This window comes from Anopheles moucheti, chromosome X (assembly GCF_943734755.1).
Source record: "Anopheles moucheti chromosome X, idAnoMoucSN_F20_07, whole genome shotgun sequence".
Classification (NCBI taxonomy): Eukaryota; Metazoa; Arthropoda; class Insecta; order Diptera; family Culicidae; genus Anopheles; species Anopheles moucheti.
The window spans coordinates 860,609-872,527 of NC_069142.1; the positions used below are offsets into that span (position 1 = coordinate 860,609).

General features: G+C 38.5%; 2 protein-coding genes and 1 pseudogene across 2 annotated transcripts; all 3 read right to left on the bottom strand.

Annotated features, from left to right (window-relative positions):
* Window positions 1–1,058: 1,058 nt before the first annotated feature.
* LOC128307241 (uncharacterized) lies at window positions 1,059–2,547 on the bottom strand. Its single transcript, XM_053044997.1, has 3 exons — window positions 2,399–2,547; window positions 1,984–2,145; window positions 1,059–1,294 (listed from the first exon to the last, which is right to left on the bottom strand). Exons 1-3 carry the CDS (start codon window positions 2,430–2,432, stop codon window positions 1,095–1,097), a joined length of 396 nt encoding a protein of 131 aa, XP_052900957.1. The 5' UTR covers window positions 2,433–2,547; the 3' UTR covers window positions 1,059–1,094.
* Window positions 2,548–3,662: 1,115 nt separating this feature from the next.
* On the bottom strand, window positions 3,663–4,580 carry LOC128306440 (actin-like; annotated as a pseudogene).
* A 3,956-nt stretch (window positions 4,581–8,536) lies between these two features.
* LOC128307142 (ribonuclease P protein subunit p40-like) lies at window positions 8,537–11,204 on the bottom strand. The gene is made up of 4 exons (XM_053044874.1): window positions 10,942–11,204; window positions 10,734–10,884; window positions 10,491–10,652; window positions 8,537–9,740 (listed from the first exon to the last, which is right to left on the bottom strand). The coding sequence occupies exons 1-4, from the start codon at window positions 11,074–11,076 to the stop codon at window positions 9,079–9,081; spliced, it is 1,110 nt and encodes a 369-aa protein (XP_052900834.1). The 5' UTR covers window positions 11,077–11,204; the 3' UTR covers window positions 8,537–9,078.
* Window positions 11,205–11,919: the final 715 nt, after the last annotated feature.

Below are 11,919 nucleotides of genomic sequence, written 5' to 3' on the forward strand. Positions count from 1 at the left end.
TTAAGCAAAATTTCCAGAGATTGAAAATGAAATAAGCTTAATGACAGTAAATAAGGAAGCTAAAAAATGTTTAAACAGCACCACGCGATGATGCAGGAGCAGCAGCAAGCATTCATGAAGCAGCAAGAGAAATTGATCGCGGAAATCTGGAAGACGGCACGGCTTCAAGAACCCGTGAATGTGGGACAAATAGGAGATGTGCTAGCTGGTCAGATAAAGGGGTTTCGGTTTAACACGGATTAGCGCATTACCTTTGAAGGCTGGTTTTCGCGATATGAAGACCTGTTCGAGAAAGATTTTTACGAAGAAATTGTACGACGACGCTAAGGTACGCTTACTGCTACGAAAGCTGGGTTTGGCCGAACATGAACGGTACGTAAGCCATGTGTTTCCCAACAAGCCGAAATACTACAACTTTGCGGATACAGTAGAAAATCTGAAAGCGCTCTTTGGGTCACGGGAGTCTGAAGTAAGCAAGAGGCATAAATGTTTGCAGTTGCGGAAAGAGAAAATAGAGGACTACGTAGTGTTTTCTTGTCGTGTGAATAAGAGCGTTATAGAATCTAAACTGGTGGTTCTTTCCGAAGAGCAGCTGAAGTGCCTCTTATACGTTTGCGCATGATCTATGGGCAGAAGTTTACTCTTCGTACTGATCATGCTCCGTTATTCCGAATCTTTGAATCGCGTACCGGTATTGCTGTATATACAGCAAATAGACTACAGCGTTGGGCGTTAACCTTGTTATTGTACGATTTTAAAATCGAATATGTGCCAACGGATAAATTTGGGAACGCCGACATCTTATCACGCCTGATAGCACATCACGAGCGGCCGGATGAGGATTACGTGATAGCAAACATCGAGCTAAAAAATGACATGAACGCTATGGTTATGGAAGTAACGGAAGCAATGCCTTCGAAATTGGAGGATGTAGTAAAGACAACCGGAAGCGATGCTTCGTTAAGCATAGTACTGAAATACATTCGCAATGCCAGTTGAGCCAGTCAAGGAACGAGTCTTTTAGTACACTCAGAGGAGGTGTCCTCTTTGGTGAGCGATTGGTGATACCGAGAATTCAACGTGAGAACTTACAGCTACAAATAATACAGTATGAAAAAATAAGTAACCCAATTATTTTCACTGACAGGCTTGGCTGCAAAATTGTAAAACACGCTCATACACAAAACTGCATCAAAGAAACAATTACAACATACCAATAGATTGCGAAAACACAAACGCAGGAATAAGATGGATTCCAGGACCCTTAGATTCGTATGGAACTGGAACTGATGAACTGGAAAAAAGAAGAAAAAGAAATCCATGAGACAAAGATATACAACGCCAATCTGGATATCAACAACATATTAGCAGAAACTATGAAAACAACTGCCGAAGAATGGTACAGAACAACATGCGAACAGAAAGGGAAGATTGCTCCAATTAGATTTTGAAGAAAAAACATGGCTGACACAAGAAATCTCTCATCGCATGAGATAAAAAAAATCCGACTGTACAGCTACGTTTTTGATTTCCTAACGATTGTAAGCCGATTTTAAAGCGAAAAGCATCTATATGCATTCATCAAAAAGTACTGTCGGATCTTTAATTTACAATCTAAATTGTATAATAACTGTACAAGCACCAGCAAAACCGACACAGCTCGCATAATATATAATTACATTTGTACTTTGGTGTAATAACATCACCTAAAAACTTATTCGGGGTATTTGGCCTCGCCTAACCTTTCTTCTTCCCTCTGTCTTGTCTGTCCTACTTGTCTCTATGGTTGATCTCGGTTCAAAACTAACTAGTCTTCTGTCATGCCTAACTACCAACCCCGATTCCGCACATTAATAGCACCGCAAAAAGGATTGTTAATCAAAGAGTATTGATTCGATTCGGTATTGCTGAACATTTAAGTAAAGTTTTACTTGTATCCCATATTGATACGCAAATCAGTAAAATAAACTAAAAAAACCTTACCACATTTTTCTCGATTTTGCGACCACACATTGATATTGAAATTGCCCTGTAACTTCTCTGCCGTTTCACGGTGTAAACTCATAATCAATCCTCCGCAAGGCGTAATTGCCACACAGTCTTCAGAATCCATTTTCGCATTTGTACTAACCGCATACAGCGTTCCTAAAAAGCATAAGAATACGGTAGAACGGTAAAATATATACGGTGCATTGTAGGATATCACTTCACTCACTAACTCAAAACTAACTATATATAACTTAACAAATGCTTCCACAAATTCCTTTTTTAACATTTCCATCATGGGAAATTGTCTTGCACGGTAAAGTTTACAGCAATCAACATCCGCTTCCAAACCACGCAACCATTTTGGTTCATTGTCACGCATCACTACAACCACATTTATAGTCCAACTTACCATACGCTTCAGCGGATGTGCTCATCTTTTTCATCTTGGTCCAGCTAGGACTCACAATTCGCTCGACCTGTTCGACCTACTCGATCTCGACCTGTTCTGCTGTGAGACACTGTATTACTTTTTATCAAAATTCCTAGTTAGATTGTTTACGCTTAACGTAAGATAATCGGATCGGTACACAGCTGCTTCTAGGTTATATTTGTAGCGTTGTCACAAACGCCGGCGATGCAGCGAAATGTGCCTCAAATTCATTAGTGTGTGTGCAATGTGTATGTTGCCATTGTTTGATAGGTTATGACATTTGGATATGTTTATATGCTGAACTTGAAAGATTCAGCATTTTCGAGTCTTCATTGAATTGCATTTAACATCAACGTGCGAAAATTATTATTCATAATGAAACTGTATCGTGGCATCAATTCTAAACCAATTTCAATGTCTTCTGAAGGTTAATTGTACCTTTTTATTTCCATCGCGACATCGTTTAAACTTATCATTTCTTAAATGTTTGGTCTCAGGCTTCCATTACCCTATATAACTGTTTAATTCTTACAAAAACAATTGAAAATTTAACAATATTAGCACTTGTTTTGTGTTAATAAAGTTGTATTATTCACAACTAACTGAAATAGTTTAATGACTACTGATTATCCACCTAGGCTGAACGCTTTCACCGGCTTCAAGCGATGAACCCCCCAACAAATGGGCTCAGATCAGTGTGCAAACCTAAAATAATGTTTCTTTCATTTTTGTTTTCTTTCTTCGGTTTCCAGATATTCCCCTATACTACATTAAAACATTTGCTGAAATGCAGCTTTCAAACGAGCTCATCATCGCAAACATCAAGATCCACGTTGAAACAGTTGGGGAAATTAACGGTCTTTTCAGTGAATGTTCCTATCCACACAACACGAGTCGTATGAATATTTCGCAAACTTCCTACAGATAAGCATACAAAAGTGTTTATCGTGTATGCGTAATAGATAGTCACTCACATCGTCCTTGGTCCTGCGTGCGTGTTACATGCACATGAATATTGTAACCCTTGTAAGTTCTTCATGTTATTGTATATTTCTAGACCCCTCTCCTACTCTACCCTCATTCCAATCAAACGCTTTTTGGTTTTATTTTTTCATTGTTACCCTAAGTTAGTTTATAAGCACAAGTTAAACCTCCAGGCAGAACTCATTAAAAAGTTGCAATTGAAATTACCAACCGCCGCTTTAGCATCAGGAATGGTGGAATCTGCTGTCTGCTGCTGGTGCTACTTTCGCAAATTGCTGATGCAGCTAGGCTCAACGAAATCGCCCACGGTGCCGGTAACGCTACGGGTTGGGAACAGTGCCATGCCGCGGTGCTTGGAAGGACTTTCGGTGTACGATGGATGGGCCAGATTCATCAAACCCTTGCTTGAAAATTCACATTTGCTGGAATGTGGATAGCGAAACAATGATCGAACCACCGATCCATACTAAGAATTTGCGATCCGCGGGGCAATAACTTCAATTTCCATTGTAGAAGGAGCCATGGCCGTAATTTCATTTTGCATGTGGTTGGCAATTCCTGAGTACATACGCGTAGTACCTCTCGACAACACCGTTTTTGCGTAAAGATCCTTACGAATGTTCACATCGCACATCATGGTGCAATTGTATGTTGTCTCGTGGATGCCGCTGGAGATTGGCACGTCATGCAACACACCGTCACAGGATTCGATCAACACCGGTTGAGTGATCTGAGGCATACAGCGACAGAACGGCCTGGATAGCAACACACATCGCCGATGTGTTGAAGGTTTCAAACATGATCTATGTCATTTCTCTGGGTTCGCCTTTGGGTTCAGTGGGGCCTCCGTAAGTAGCACTGGGTGTTCCTCTGGGGCCACACGCAGCTCATTATAGAAAGTGTGGTGCCATATCTTCTCCATGTCATCTCTGTTTTAGACAATTCCATGCTCGATCGGATATTTCAGCGTTAAAGTACCACGCTTGCTCTGCGCCTTATCGCCAACGTAGGAATCCTTCTGGCCCATATTGAACAACTCCATTCCCAAATCCTATTTTCTCGCCAAATTAAAAATGCCGAATTATGCACGACGTAGTGCATCATCCCCAGCGAAACCGGCCTTGCACATACCGGATCCATTGTCCACAACTAGCACAGCATCCTCTACGTCGCACATCTTGGCTGAAAAGGAAAACAAGTATTATAAACTATGCATAAATTTACGTTAACATATTCCAGAAACATGTACGATGATAATTTCGCGTCACAATATAATCTATTTGATGCATAAATTTGGTTAACATTGAAGATAACATTGGTGCATTACTTTTTACACAAAAATATTCTAACAGGTGTGTGAAAAAAACATACGCCACCTTCGTGATTTCATTTAATTTCGGCAAATGAAATTTGCTTCTCTTTTGGAAATAAGAAATGTGCGTTTTTTTACCTTTTTACTGCCGCATAAAAAAACTTCCTAACATGGATAATGGCAAAGCGATTACATTTTTCGCATGTGTTACAATCATATTTATTTAAACATTTAAAAAAATATCGAATTCATATTATCAATTGCTCGTTGTACAATGATTGCTGATACAAAATATTTAAATTCTGTGCGCTGTAACCATTACCACAATTCTATAATTACGAACAGTATGTGCTGTTAACGGTAAAAACCTTTATTAACTTATTATTTAGTCAGTATGTTATATCTACTATTACAAAATATTTAAACAGTAAACGCCATTATTGTACTGACAAAAGAAAAATTCGAAATAACTATTATTAATCAGAAAAAAATGTAAAAAATTCGTCACGTTGAAATCTTTTCATTTGCAACGAAAAACGAGCGCTACGTATCCGCACACATCTTTACACCACAAAACTAACAAAAAATAGATGAAAAAAAGATAAACAAAATTTTAGCAGACGCTAATATTTAAAAGAAGCAGCTTGAACACCGATCCTCCGCCACGTAAACATCATTTTCTATCCTTCCCTTTTGAAGAATAAGGCAACGCCCTATTTATACTTCACTGGTCCATTCAAAAACAGACTTGTGTTAGAGTGGACTAATTTAAGCATTGCATACTAAGCATTTAATATGTTCAATTAAATATAATAAATATAAAATCATTCCAATATGCAATAATGGGGACGGTGTCGCGCGTCCTCAGTTTGACCAATTGCGATCAATCTTATTATGGACATTCCACAAGAATGTAATAAGAGATGCTTGTACGCGACTTGCCGCGTACACCAGCAGCTAAACGATAACACCACACCAACAGAGGAAGAGAAGTTTAACTTAATTTTGTCCCACACGGGAAAATCATTCAAAATAGAAACAACGTGCGATATAAAAAAAAATAATATCACTATCTCTTTCTTTATAGCAAATACCTCATGCAATATTTACATCAACGAAATCTAGTTTCTCATTACTAACCTAATTTCAAGCAACACAGCTGAACTTCCTAGTTCTTCTACTAATTTACCAATACATGTATTTATTGAAACATTGTAGCATACCTAAATCTTGAACATCTCAAAATCTACACAAAGACGGAAGGAAATGCAGAATTTAAAATTGGAATACAGTCATGCTACGTGGACATGGCAATGGCCATTGGACAACTTATTTGCGACTCCAACAATTATTAATTAACAATTCGAGGCGTATTTCTGTGTGTAAAAAGCAGCACCATCATTGTATAAGTAGCTGCAACACCCAATACCAACTACCAATATCAGCCGAACTGATATACGCCTCGCCAGCATTGATAGCTTTTCGCGTGGAGCCTCAACTTTCAGAGGGATCGAGTTAACTACCGAAACACTGAATAGCAATTTACAATTTGGTCAATAAATCATCGAACCCGACAACGTCCAACCAACAAAACTCCGTACTAAATTTCATACCAAACCGAATTGTTAAATAGCATTCTCTTTCAGTCCAGCAATCAGTTCGACTAGTCCACATCATTCGGAAAAAATATTAACTCATGCATGATAATTGTCGTGATGGACATTATTACCCTAAAGAGGTGTCCCCGACTTGTGGGAAAGTAAGAATATCATAGTCTCTGCTCGGACATAAATGGTAAATCAGATAACAACGTGTGCACCTGAAGGCAACGCGTGTATCAAACGTAGACAACATCAACACGTGCCTTGCGTGGTGCTATCGAACAGAACCAACGCGAACAACCACCGACTGACGGAACCTATATCGGCGCGTTGTACGATCCGGAATAATATCGGTGCGATGTGGGATGCGGAACAATATCAGTGACCATGTTCCAGGTTTTGTTCAAGAGTAGCTGCCGCTACAAACGGATCGGTGTTTAGAATGAGAGAGATTTTGTTGTTTTTATTGTTGTACCGTTAAAGATTACCGCAAAGAGTTGATGCACATGTTAATTGGATTTGGTAATATGAATCGGCACGGTTCTAACTTTCAACAATCCTAATCTGATCGAGCGCTAAACCTTATAATACAAGATATCACGAGCCGTCGATATCGATAACAAACAGAACAAAAATTTGCGAAAAGCATCAATCATAAAAATTACATCTTGTTATTCGCCCAAAGCACATAACATGTTAAGCATTACAATTCAGCACTTAAGAAAACAATTCATACATTGTATACTTCACTCACTGGTCGAAGTCTGAATGGATAAAGCGTACAACGTACGGTACTCTACAACTTCAGTCATATGGCTTCACAAACGATATATGAAATGAAGATATAGGCCGACGCCATAATTCTACTTCAATGTTCTTCCACACATTTTAAAACATTTGAAAATAGGACAACTAGGAAAGATCACTTCACATTATTTACAAGGGTTGGAATATCGGTAAAGTCCTAGGAAAAACAGGAGATAGAATCAGATGCTTTAAACCTACAACCAGCTAAAGGCACGGCACCAATAACATGACATACGAAACATTACAATCATTACACATTTGTCCTAATTGTCTCTACAAACATGAGCTAATTTTACCTATTCTGACGATAGGGATGCATTTATGCAATCATCAGAGAAACAGAAACATAAATTAGTTTTCGCTTACTGATTTCAGATGGAAGAGTAGATGGAACGGAGGACGATTGAATCAACTTACTCACGAATAATTTGCTCGACGTTAGTACTGCGAAGTCTTCAAAGATGACGAGATGCATCATATTCTCAAATTCTGCCTCCAGTTTCAAAGTATTCCTACAATAATAAAAAAAAGATAAAAATAATAGACGATCGCATTACTTGCATGCTGTAGAGCAAAGAGCAAAAGTTAATAACTTACCAAACACACGTTCGAAACTTTCCTTGGCATTTTTAGCTTGTAATTGGAAAAATACCATGATTCCAATGCATCGAAACTTTTTCCTACAAATCTAAAATAACGTAGCATATTTGTGTAATATTATAGAATATGCAAAACACCTACAGAGCAATGCAGTTGCGTAATGATGATCTGTCAATGTTAACCCTAAAATAAAGTGTATTTAGTGTATTTGTTAATTTGCAATTCGACTTACAGTGTTTATCCAAACAGTGACGGGCTCATATTCGACAGGCATAGCAGCAGGGCGCTGTTATCCACCGTTCTCCTCCAAGGATACAACCGTTTGGTAAGCCGCAGTTCTTGCCCTAAACACCAGTGTACAATGGCAAGGCTTCTTTTATTGTCATCTCGTCGATATGCACGACAATAGGGAGCAACAGTGTTCGAAGAACACGATCGTATAACAAACGTGTGACGAGCTCTCCTCCAACAGGTCGGTGACGTGTATATTGTGGCAATCGTAGCTAATTCATTTTGCATTCCAGTGATCGAGAGAGAATAGAACTGAATGCTTTTGTATCATGACACGTTTTTCCATTCTGGATCGAACCAAACCGCTACATTGTTCTCGTGTGAAAGCTCTGAGTTTTACAGCACCAAATACTGTATGGAACACTCGCATGAACTTTAGTACGGTCGCAACAGGAATGTGTTCGTATGCATTTTGCTCCACTAACAGTCGATCAATCGCAATCCAACGATCGCATTTAGGTGCATCATCAGTGCTTAATTATATAGATATAAACTACACAAAAAACAAACAAACGGTTTTTATCTATTGCATACGCCGAACAATATATTGTGAAGCAAACATATTAACCATAAGGTAAACTCACTATTGAAACATCAACAACTATCAGCTCATTAATACCCGAATTCGCACTGTTCACAGTTACTATCAACATAAAAAATACAATGACCATGGTATTATCGTTTTACTGAAACATCATATTCTCATATCTTGGCATTACAAACAACGCTAACAACCTCCTAACTCGAAGCCTGTCTGGCTCCCTGTCTTTGTTGGCCATATCTGCATGTTACAGCTAAACCTTTAATTAAGACCACTTACTGTTTTCTATGTGAAAGACGATACCGTTTAGTACATTTAATGTAGATTAACTAGGCAATTTTATTTAACTCGAAAAAGATAATTACATTATCACACAAACGATTACCCTGACATTCGGTCTTAATATTGCAAGGAAAATGTGTGTGTGCTTTAAACTTGATTTGGTGCTTTTAGAAGGCTTATAATTAACAACCATGATTATGTTCACCATTTTGTGTCATATAATCTAATAATGTATTTCATCTCACAAAACGCCTCCAAAAATATTACTCCACAAAAGATTCTGATTCGTGATAATCATTGTGTACGCACTATCGTAATTCTCATACACGCCATTCTCACCGTGATTCACAAAATCTAAAGGTACATTACAAACGCCTTGAACATGCAATCCTACCCATGGAATAGTGTGGCATTCATCGACCAATTTTGTTAAACGCATAATGCTGCGATCAACTTCTTCCGTCGTTATCAGCCCATATCGATGAAAGATCGATACAGTATTTGGTTTCAGTTGAGGTTTATCTATCATGTAGCTACTCACATATTCAATCGGCGTTGTCGTGCAATCTAGCGCAAGCATTCCGATGTACTCCAGTAATTCATCGTTTGTGCATGAAGTTTCCCCGGTGTCATCCGAAGAAAGGTTGTTCACATTCAATGTAGGAATTGGTTCATCAAACCGTTGCATCTTTTTACAGCCAGCAGCTACATTCTCAACATTCAATTGGCATATATTACGTAAATATTCTGCAATTGAACTCCCACTCACGATAACATCCATATCGGTGTTGAACTTGCTGTATTCGTTATCGGGAGGAATCCATCGTAACGTTATATCAAACGTTAACATTGTCTCTTTTATCTGTTTTCTAGCATTTGCTGACTTCAAATCGATCTTGATGACTTTACGAAGAGATAAGAAAAGAAAAAAAAAGAGATAAAAAAGAAAAATAGTTCACATACAATTAATTATTAGCCAAAAATCAAAACAGTAAGCCTAAATGTTTCATTGCTACTTCCTATCCATATTTTACCTAACCAGCTAGCATAGGGCCTTCAGCAAAATTAATTCCTCCAGCCCTGTACAAAATTTTAAAAGAGCTCACAAAGAATATCTCGTCACCAGGACACCAAGAAGACAAATATATGTATTAGTATTCACAAGAAATGCCAGAAAATTGTCTGCGTTTTTTTAAACAATCTTTTTTGATTGTCTTTTCCAAATCAATTGAATCTTGGTCGACCTGTAGTAAGCTTACAAAGCTACAAAGACCATACGGTAATGAAGCATTGGTGTTCAGTTCAGAGTGATTCAAAATACACATCAACGCATAATCTTTTTTTTTTTCTTTACCTGCATACCAACCTCGAGCAGGGTAGGTCTGCCATTTGTGTTTTTTTTATTTTATTTACCCATAGCTGGATAATCAGTCCGGCGTACGGAGGATTGGTGCGGATGGAATTTTGAACCTGTCCTGTCGCATGAGCACCGTGGCCGCCAAAGCACACATAATGCTCACCGAAAAACCATGTATTTGTACCCTACTCATACGGTCAGTGTGGTGGTGTCGGTATTGCTAAACATGTAAGTAAAGTTTTACTTGTATCCCATATTGATACGCAAATCAGTAAAATAAACTAAAAAAACCTTACCACATTTTTCTCGATTTTGCGACCACACATTGATATTGAAATTGCCCTGTAACTTCTCTGCCGTTTCACGGTGTAAACTCATAATCAATGCTCCGCAAGGCGTAATTGCCACACAGTCTTCAGAATCCATTTTCGCATTTGTACTAACCGCATACAGCGTTCCTTAAAAGTTAAAAGTAAATAAATAAGCAGTTAAGTACGCTAAGTTGGAATATATACGTTGCAATGTGGGATATAACTCACCTCGCTTAATAAATGCTTCCACGAATTCCTGTTGTAGCATCTCCATCACGGGAAATTGTCTGACGCGGTAAAGTTTACAGCAATCATCTTTAAAATCCGCTTCCAAACCTAGCAAACATTGTGGTTCATTGGCAGGAATCACCACTGAAACCTTGTTATATGTTCATTAGAATTAAATAAGCGTTACAACATTTGCAGTCCAACTTACCATGCGCTTCAGCGGATGTGCTTCGTTATTGTTTCGAATTTTGCTCATCTTTTTCATCTTGGTCCAGCTAGGACTCACAATTCGCTCGACCGTATACGTTGGTATGGGAAACTTCCACAATTCCGGGCACAACATTCTACGATTATATGAAAACCTGTTCTGCTGTGAGACACTGTATTACTTTTTATCAAACTTCCTAGTTAGATTGTTTACGCTTAACGTAAGATAATTGGAACGATGTACGGTGCTTCTAGGTTATTTGTCGCGGCTGTCACAAACGCCGGCGAGGCAGCGAAATGTTGTGCTTCAAATTCATTAGTGTGTGTGCAATGTGTATGTTGCAATTGTTTGATAGGTTGTGACATTTGGATATGTTTATATGCTAGACTTGAAAGTTTCAGCATTTTCGGGTCTCCAATGAATTGAATTTAAAATCAACGTGCGAAAATATTGCGAATAGTGCGAACAGAACTCATGAATGATCATGCTAGCACCCAAGATGAAGGCGTAAATCATAACAGAACCGAGAGCTCATAAGTAAACAACGTCCGGAGACCCGTTCAAAAAGCGCATAAACAATAAGAACCCTCACCGTTTGTTATGATAAACAAATTCGATCAACGATACGGTTAAGAAATAATTATCGCAAATAAGCTGACACCATACGACCGCCAACGGGCAGGAACACCCCCACAATGCAAGATATGCTAAAGTAAGAAGAATGATTCGATCTTTCAATATAAGATTTACCAACGTCAGGAGAATGATTCTATCGTTCATCTCGCTTTCGCTTTCAAATCTCAAGACACATTGTTAGTATGTAAGCACGAGAAATTGTCAATAAACTTCACTTGTACTTCAAACCTAGCCACGGTTTCTTCAAGTCGCTGGGTTGGCAATCGAATAGAACGGAGGTCCACACTAGATACTTACTCTGATTATTCAGAACAACAGGCTAGTATCCGACCCGAACAATTC

What these genes read in the sequence shown, in the direction of transcription:
- LOC128307241 (XM_053044997.1), bottom strand. Translation starts at nt 2,432, where the DNA reads ATGAAAAAGATGAGCACATCCGCTGAAGCGTATG. An exon ending in CACATCCGCTGAAGCGTATG is followed by an intron (nt 2,146 to 2,398) that starts GTAAGTTGGACT and finishes TATGCTTTTTAG; the next exon opens with GAACGCTGTATGCGGTTAGT. An exon ending in GCAAAATCGAGAAAAATGTG is followed by an intron (nt 1,295 to 1,983) that starts GTAAGGTTTTTT and finishes TCTTTTTTCCAG; the next exon opens with TTCATCAGTTCCAGTTCCAT.
- LOC128307142 (XM_053044874.1), bottom strand. Translation starts at nt 11,076, where the DNA reads ATGTTGTGCCCGGAATTGTGGAAGTTTCCCATACCAACGTATACGGTC. An exon ending in GGAAGCATTTATTAAGCGAG is followed by an intron (nt 10,653 to 10,733) that starts GTGAGTTATATC and finishes TTAACTTTTAAG; the next exon opens with GAACGCTGTATGCGGTTAGT. An exon ending in GCAAAATCGAGAAAAATGTG is followed by an intron (nt 9,741 to 10,490) that starts GTAAGGTTTTTT and finishes CTCTTCGTAAAG; the next exon opens with TCATCAAGATCGATTTGAAG.